Genomic DNA, 9,454 nt, shown 5'->3' on the forward strand with positions numbered 1-9,454 from the left:
GAGTGGTCCCTTTCACGCATGCATTCTATGATCTGTTCATTCATCCAATCACATTATACCAACATTAATGGGTTACCGTATCTTTGCGGTGCTCTTCTGTCTCTCGTTGATCTCCTAGCTATGTTCGCTGGAACTTCGGGTGTCGATTGAGAATTGTTCTGTCCTGCCTTCGCATTCTCTGCATCATTTCCTTTATACTCTTCGTCATTGACGTCAGTATCTACCTCTACTTTTTTTCCAGGGATACGTTTAAAGTGTGACACGTTTCTTGTTATTTTGTGTCCATCTTTACTTTGTGCTGTAACTTGCGATCTGTTTGTTCCTATAACACGATATGGTGTGGTGTCAAAATTTGTTGTCAGCTTGTTTTGTTTTCTCTGTTTAACCAAAACACAATCACCGACATGCAGCGATGTTACGATGTTTAGTTTTCCGACGATTGTCTGCGTACTGCTTGTTATACTCTTGTCCTGCCTTGTCATTCTCTCGTGCTTTTTTGTGTCTGTTCACAATGTTACGTTTACTGATCATTGGAAGTTTGCCTTTTACCACACGATTGAATATTAATTCCGACAGTGGTACTTTGGTAGTCGAATGTGGCGTTGTTCTGTATTGAAGTAGAAACATGTTTAGCTCTTGTCTCATGCACGGTCTTCCTTCGGCTTTAGCAGTTCTTAAAGCGTTGCCTAAGGGCTGCATGAATCGTTCGGCTTCGCTATTACCTTGCGGCCAATATGGTGTGGAATATAATGCTTTAATTCCCAACGCTCGAATATATCGTCGATATTCCTTTGCGTTAAAAGGAGGGCCATTGTCCGTTTTTAACGTATATCTGGTATGCCATGCGTTGCGAACAATTTGTCCAACTTAGGTATAACCGTTGAAGCTTTAGTTGACGACACGATTTTCACTTCTGGATACCTGGAGTACCTATCGATCACCACTAGAAGATATTCTCCAGATGGTAACGGACCGTAGAAATCGGCATGAATAACTTCCCAAGGTCCCTTTGGCATACTCATCATAGACAGAGGTTCTGTTGGTTTTGGCTTTCCTATACCGCTTGACAAGGAATGCATTTCGCCAAGGTGTCTTTCACTAATTGATCTATATTAGGAAACCATATTTTTTCTCTTAAAAGTGCCTTGGTCTTTTTTAGTCCCATATGACAATCATGAGCAATATCAATGGCTCTTTGTTGAATGCTTGCTGGAATTACTACTATTCTGGCACCACGGAGTATAACTCCTTTCGTTGCAACGGACAGCTCGTCTTTGATTGCTTGAACTGTTTAACAATGTTGTAGTCCCACTTATTTAGTTTGATTGCTGCTCGAACACCTTTTAACACTTGGTCTTCATCCGTCGCTTTTATAATTTCTTCAATTGTCATGGTCTTTGGAACGTTATTGAGTGCGATAAAGTTCACATATTCTTCGGTCATGCGTTGCTGTTCGAAGCTTGTTTCTACTGGGTGCCTAGAGAAATAATCAGCAGGATTCGTTCGTCCTGGTCTATAGATAACTTTGAATGAATAAGGTTGAAGTCTCAGAACCCAGCGCTCAACACGGGAAGATGCCTTTGCGTTTCTGTTGCTGTATATGACCTCAAGAGGCTTGTGGTCAGTGACTAATGTGAACTGTGAACCATATAAATTATGAAGAGATGGAAGTGTTCTATTCCCCAGACGATTGCTAGGGCTTCACGCTCTGTTTGTGCATATCGCTTTTCAACTTCCGTCAGTGCCCGACTGGCGTAGGTTACGACTCTCTCATCATCTTTGCCTGGCGTTGATTGTGATAAAATAGCGGATATACCTACTGAACTTGCATCTACTGTGATATATGTGTCCTTTTGAGTGTCAAAATATGCCATGCACTCGTTTGCTGATAGTGCAGATGTCAATTGTTGGAATGCCTTCTGATGAACGTCTCGCCATTCAAATTTCGTAATTTTTTTGTCAACTCACGTAACGGTGCTGTTATTGTGGCGACGTTTGCGATATAGCGACTACTGTAATTGGCCATGCCTAATAAACTTCGGACATCGTGTACATTTGTAGGCGTTGGTGCATTTTGTAAGTCCTTTACACGTTTGGATCTGGTTTCGTTCCACCTTCTGAAAAGACTTGTCTAAAAAAGTCTAAGCTCTTATTTAGAAATGTGCATTTTAATCTGTTAAGTCGCAATCCCTTGTGGTAAAGCCTGTGTAAGCATTTATCTAAGTTCTCATCATGTTCTTGTCTCGTTTTCCTATAAATTATTATGTCGTCCGCAATGTTCCTAACGCCTTGTAATCCTCGCAATTGTTCTTGTAGGGTGATCATGAACTGAAAAATCTCTGCGGCTGCGTTAGTCCCGTAATTCAAACGTTTGTATCTAAATAGTCCTTCATGAGTGCTAAAAGTTGTGATATAACGACTATTTTCTTCTAACTCTAATTGATGGTACGCCTCGGAAAGATCTAGTTTTGAAAACCATTTTGCACCGTTTAGTTCAAGTCGAATATCTTCTACTGTCGGTATTGGGTGTCTAACTCGGTTAATCGCTGAATTTGCTTGTCTCATGTCAACGCACAGACGCACTCCGCCATCCTTTTTGGGGACTATGGGAGAAACCCATGGGGTTGGTTGTGACTCTGGTACTCGTTCAATAATGTCACTACGCTCTAACTGTTCTAATTCGGCTTTCACTTTTTCTCGTACGTGAAAAGGGATACGCCTTTTTGGCTGCGCTTTTGGTGGGTGTGTCGAATCAATATTTGATTTTATCTGCTCACCTTTTAACTTGCCTAAACCTTGAAAAACTCTCTCATTTTTCTTTAAAATCTGATCGATTTTTCCGTCTCGATTGGTTTGCGTGACACCATGTATATGTTAACTTATTAATCCAAGCTCTTGGGCAGTCGAAGCAGATATAAGGTTCCCACTGTCCGGGCTATTAGCTACATAGAATGTTGCGACTGTGACTCTTTTACGTGTCTCTACTAATGCCTCGAATTTTCCAATGAATTTAACTGGTTTATCAGCGGTGTATGCAAATGCCTTATAGTTTGTACTTCTCAACTTTACACCGTCCATTTTCTCATACGTATACTTATTTATAACATTAATTGTTGCACCAGTATCTATTGTCGCGTCAAAAGAGGATTTGCAGACAGTAACACGGACTTTGGGAGTGTTTTTACTATGTACAGAATATAAATAATCTTCATTTTCATCAGTACTGTCTGAACGATCGCTCTCATTGGGTTTCAGAGGGTTTAGGTATCGTTTGCTGGTTTTCCCCTCTTGTTTCTTATAGTGATTTCGTGTAGTCATTGTCTCGTTTAGGCTTGCCGCGACATACTTTAGAAAAATGATTCTGCTTACCGCATTTATGACAACTTTTCCCTTTCGCTGGGCAAACGCCTTGATGGGGATATGAACCGCCAAAAAAATGACATCTTCGCGTCGATTGTATTGGGGCTATGCTGTTGCTGTTCTGGTCCTTCGATTCTATGTCTCGGGCTTGGTATTTACTCTGCTCAGTCATCCCTGCGACCATCCAGAAGGATATCTTTGAGTGTTTACTCAGGATCTCTTAGGGCTTTCTTGCGTATTCTTGAAGAAGTCCCTGCCATTATTATCTGTTGTTCTACTTCGAAGTCAACATTAGCGAACCCACAGGTTTGAGAAAGCTTTCGTAATCGGGTATGGAATTGATCTAAAGTTTCCGATTGTTCCTGCTTAGCTTCACGAAATTTGTATACTTCGTAGCGGCGATTTTTTTGTGGTTCAAAGTATTCCGTAAGTTTTGTTTTGGCACGCTCGTAGTCATCGTCATCGCCTGTAAGGCTGTATCATTTAACTGTCGAAATATCTCGCGGATGCGCGAGCCAGCTTGATAAAGAAGAAGCGCTCTTTGTCGCTTTTTATCTTGAATTCCACTAGCGAGTAGAAACATGTCAAAGTCTGCGAGCCATGTGTTCCATCGCGTCGCTAAGCTAGCACCGATTTCTATGTCTGGGTTGAATTCTGCTATGGGTTGTATCGAAAGAGACGATGTCACTGTTCGTACATTTGTATTATCTTCTTGGACGTTTTCTTCTGCCATCCTCGTCGCCAATGTAATATTCTTTCCATATCGATCTTCTATTCTAAATCTTGTATTTCTTAAAGATGAGGTAAAGTCCGTTCTGCGCATATATTCCGCGCAGCAACACATTCCATCAGTGGGGGAGCAACTTTTGGAATGTTTTAAAATGATATGCGATATTAGCGCGTTGTATCACAAACGGACATTTTCGGAAGCACAATTATTTTATTTTATGTCGCAAGGCGAAGAGGGTCGAATTGCGAGTGATGAAGGTAAGGCTGCTAGAAAAAAGTATTATTATTGTAAAAGGAATGCTTCAAGAATTTATTTGCTGAATGAGGACCCGAAATGGAGAAGCTATTTGTCGTCGCTACCGACGCTACTTTCTGGCTTGTCCTACAATTACAAATATATGACGTTTTAAGTAACGGTCTATTTATAAGCTTCGTTTTATATCTTCTTCAAAATATAATATTTTCTTCAAAATATAATATAAAATAAGCGTATTCATCACAGCCGGTCGAGCGAGAACGAGAAGAAAATAAGAAAATTAAAACGACACATACGTCAAGTAAAGATTATATAACAAACGTAAACAAACATTGTTATGCGCGGTATATACGCGCAGAACGGACTTTACATCATCTTTAACCCTTCTACAATACTCTCTTATTCTATCTATACATCCTTAATTAGTCCTGTCAACATAATATCAATCATCTCTATTTTAGTATTATAATTAGTTATTAATATATATATTATATTATCTGTATATTACAAGAACCCCTTGAGAAAGAAAAACATTCATCAGAATAGAATGGCCCTGAGCCTGACCCCACCCAGGTGTCAAGTGCCGGGCAAGAGAAGCTCCCTTCTCACTTGCAACACGTTGGATTAATTATACCGGTCTAGCGGTCAGCGGGGGAAAATTTCAGGTGATGCTACAATTCCTGAGTTGAACAATATTGAACATAAGGAAAATACATGCAACGAGTTAAAAAGAATACCTGTTATTGTTTTCCTAGCTGCTAGACAACTATTAACCATCAAAAAACAGAAAGAACGAACGATCGATGCGGGTTAACCGCTTATATATGGTCATCAACACGATAACAGTTATCGGATGAAAAGGCCGAAAATTTTACATTTATTGGTTACGCTCACACGATACCGTAAATGAATAAAGGTTTGAAACGGAATACTGACCGTAACAATAATTAACAATGCCACATACTGTTCCTAGAATGAATCGAGTGAACTTTCTGACATGCGTGCAATCCCAATGCCGGTCAATAACGTCGGCGACGATTTTGGTAAGTTTCAAATTTTGGTAAATTGTCATTTTAATTAGGTGTCCGATCTTTTGAATCTCCCATGGTTTATTGTCCTTGAGCCTAAGATATGTGTATGAAATATAGTTTAAATTTATGGCAAACAAAATTAACAGTCAATGTTTTGCAAAAACGCGGTATTTTGTAAAACAAATCTTCTTATAATTGCTCTTATCATGCACAGTGCAGGGAAAACTAAAAGATTGGTAGTCATTCCTGTCGGCGAGGGAAGTGTCGAAGAAACATTAAAAAAAAGTTCGGAATCTAAAGAACCTTGGGAGATGGAAAAACATTCATCAGATATGCGTTTGCGAAATATTAACTGTGTTAAGGCGGATTTCCACTTACAGCGAAATCGTTCGCTAGCGAAATATTTGGATATTTTCTTTTGAATTGAGAACTGTCAAGTTGCACTAATTTATTTATGCTGTTAGAATTCAAAAGAAAACATGCAAATATTTCGCTAGCGAACGATTTCGCTTTGAGTGGAATTCTGCCTTTAGAGTTATCAATTTCAGCCATGGCATAAGCGAAATTTAATGCGTTATAGCTATATATCAATACCTATAGTTATCACTTGCAATGACATTGACTTTAGAAAAGTCGAAACATCAGCAGAATTGGGAGTGTTGTGTGTTTAATAAATCAAATCTTCAGTTTGCAAGATGATGTTGTTTGAAGTTTTGAGAACAAAGACTTATATTAGCGGAATATAATCGCGCTAGAATTATAAATTTGCAAGGTAGATTATTATAACTTGCGTTATTGTACTTAATATAAATTTCGTGGGTATAGTTTAGACATTATATATACAGCAAAAATATAGCTTGCCCAGTCTTATTACATCATTGTTCACACTTCGTATACATACATACTTATATTTTATTTACCGGCTCCGAGGTCCCACAACGCAGCCTAGTCCCTAGGCCTCTTAACCTTCCTTATACGCGGCGAGGCGGGAACTGAGAGGCCTAGAACAAAATGTTTTGTATTTTGGCTAAAGTGGGGACTTTTTGTCCCCACTTTCTGTATTGAGGTCAGTTTACGATCTACGACGCGGTTAACTGGCCTTGTTCGACGTCGCTAGTCAAATATTTGCTTGAAATAAGCTACCGGATATTAATTATACTGCCAGGACTTCGAAATATTCATACAAACGTTTCAATGTCATTCGCTGTCAACGCTATCGACTATCAAGTAAACTCGAGTCCGTACGTACATGTTTATGATTATAATAAGGTTCAATCCGCCAATTTAAATTATTCTCGCTTCCTTTATAACGGTTATTGTTGTAAATTGCAAACATTTACTTTGTAATAACAATTCTAATTTCAAGTTTACAACATTAAACGGGCCGTTAAGATTAAAAAACATTTTGTGCTAGGCCTCTCGCGCGCGTTTCATTCGGTGACGTCACGAAAATATAAAACACGCGCGATGAGAGGCCTGGGACTAGGCTGCCCACAACGAGCCTACAAAAGACCCGGGGTACGAGGTTGGCCTACAACACGCTGCCGCAGCCAAACGCTCCGTTCACGCTGTACCCAATTTTTTAGCAAGACACGGCTAAAATGTGTACCTGTGCTCAATTTATTAGTGTTCAGGCTATCAAAACAAAGGCCGGGCACGGGTACCCATTTTTAACGTGCCGTGCGCGTAGGCCACAGCTAAATGTTTTCTCGCTTTTATTGACAAAGTTGCCCGCGTTCTCCACCAATATTAAACGACCCCTTTGTCCTGGATTGTCTTTCAAGCCATTGATTAGAGCAGGATTGTTGGAGCCGTAGGACGAACGTTGGCTCAAAAGTTACAATCAGAACGACAAGTTTAGTTTCTAATATGTATTATGCGTATAGTGTGCTCTATAGAGCCCCGTTTACACTACGTGCTTTGACTTGATCTGGACCAGCCTAGGCCTAGGTATGAACGTTGTTTATCTCACCTAGACCAGGCCTAGACCTGGCTACCAAATCCTGGCCATCAGAAAAGGTGGAGCTAACCTGGAACGTGATTTTGATTGACTGTAAAAACAATAAATTTCTAGGGAATTTAATAATTCCAATGACTTGAAATTTGCATAGCATGACCAAATTGTCAGGCTGTCCACGTCACTGACTGTATTACCACTTTTCGGCGTGTTTCAAGTCTTTTCCAAGTATTCTGTCAATCATCTTAGCTATCGCATAGACGCATACCATCAGGAAGAAATACACCTGGCACAGATTACCTAGACTTGTCTTAGACCTGACCCAGGACAAATCTAGAACTCTTGTGCAAACGCGCTTATATCAGGTCATCAACTCAATTCCATGAACTCTATGCTAGTAAACTCTACTTGTCATAGTGGTAAATATATTCTACAACTAAGTGTCATCGTTTTTGTTTGGAAACCACGTAAAACCCCAACCTTCCTACGTGCATGATATATAATTAATTATTCCATTCATAATTATAATCATATAACATTCGTACATCCTTGAGCAAAAACTGACATGCATATGTAGAATGATATATATGGGAAAAATTAATAATAGGATACAAATACATACAAGATTATTGTGTAGCTTTTCTTAGTTAATAGCAATGCGTTTAGTTTTGTAATATTACAAAATGTTTTAGTAAGCTTAGGAATATGTTTATTATGGTATTTATTAAGAGTAGGTTGTACAAAAGATTAAAATTAATGTGAAATGTGTCATGTGGATACATATATTTATGTTTGGGTTTTTGATAAACTTGATAAAGGATGGAACTAAAAAGCAGTGTATGAAGGTTAATTGAGATAGCAAGGCCTATAATAATCAACAGAGTATACAAATTACAGCTAAAGGTAATCGGAATCTGTGGATGATAAAAAGGACCAAGAGTGTTAATTAAAGTGCCTGCGCTAGTTCTATTTGTCACCATGAACCCATCATCTATATAACGTGCAAAAATATGTAGCCCTTGAGTGAATGCGGATGTGAAAAAATTAAATTCTGATAGGAGCAATACCAAATGCCATTGGTCTACTATGACAAAACACATGATATGTTTACGGTGTAATGCTTTAGATGAGCAATGATTTTGATATTGCTACACAGTAGTTTTTACTGATGTTGATTGAAGCAAGGCTGAATATTGCTAAAAATTTCTCGTTCTATAAGTTCTTGTATACTTCGATCTAAATTCCGGCAGCCGAAGTGTGGGACCAATTGCTTCTTGACGGGTTTTTCACACAGAACTTCCAATGAATTTTCAGACTGGATCTCTGTTGAATTTTCAGGAGAGGGAAATACTGTTGAATTTTCGGGAGGTGGAATTTCACAGCACAGGTAACCAAATGGGATGTTTTCATCTACCAAATACACTAAAGCTCCAGAATCACCTGGTACGCCAAAGGGACCACCATGTATTCCTCTTACACTGTAAGGAAATTGGATCATTGAGCCCTGAAATGGAAGGACGTTGTCCACTGAGTAAAATTCTCCTTCTTCTGCTCCAGTAATTGCTCCAATTTTTCTTACAAGTAATGGTTTATCAGCATCGTAGAACTTGCGTGCAATTTCTTCGCTGCTAGCTAATTTTTTCCTAATATTTTTTTCATCATGAAAATGAATGGCAGCCGTGCAATTTTCAGTTGGGTGTAATTTAATAAGGGCAATATCGTTATCGTCGTCGTAAATGCCATAGTGAAATTGGCCTTCTTTAATTTCAAGGTCGTCGTCTGTGCAATGAACGCGGATGGTACCTTGGCAACGTTCTGATTTCCCCTCTTCAAAGTCGTTCTTGAATACGTTGTGCATTTCTGACATGCTTTGAAGTTGCTGCTTTGGCACTTCCCCCTTAAAACACGAATGATAACATGTTACCGCGTTGTGTGTTTCATCAGGTTCTCCCTTAACCGTAGCACGACTAAGCACGCTGACCGTTCCATCACCATAATCTCCTTGCCGTGAACAGATTTTATCCCCTAATCTAAGTCCTCGGAGAAAGCGAGGCGAAGGAAGAGGTTGCTCGCTTCCTTTAATGAAATCAACGAAGGATGCAATATTGACACCAAACAATT

The 9,454-nt window shown here is 39.2% G+C and overlaps 1 protein-coding gene across 1 annotated transcript in view; it reads right to left on the reverse strand.

The window, feature by feature from the left end:
* Positions 1-8,471: 8,471 nt before the first annotated feature.
* The window catches only part of LOC114532802, a 62,859-nt gene continuing 61,876 nt past the window's right edge, over positions 8,472-9,454 (reverse strand). The window contains exon 11 of the mRNA XM_028554395.1: positions 8,472-9,454. This exon is cut by the window's right edge and continues 113 nt beyond it. Coding sequence (XP_028410196.1) covers positions 8,496-9,454 — 959 coding nt within the window. The 3' untranslated portion in view covers positions 8,472-8,495.

The sequence above is a fragment of the Dendronephthya gigantea genome, unplaced genomic scaffold, assembly GCF_004324835.1.
Source record: "Dendronephthya gigantea isolate DGI-Jeju-01 unplaced genomic scaffold, DenGig_1.0 000081F, whole genome shotgun sequence".
In the NCBI taxonomy this organism is placed as follows: Eukaryota; Metazoa; Cnidaria; class Anthozoa; order Malacalcyonacea; family Nephtheidae; genus Dendronephthya; species Dendronephthya gigantea.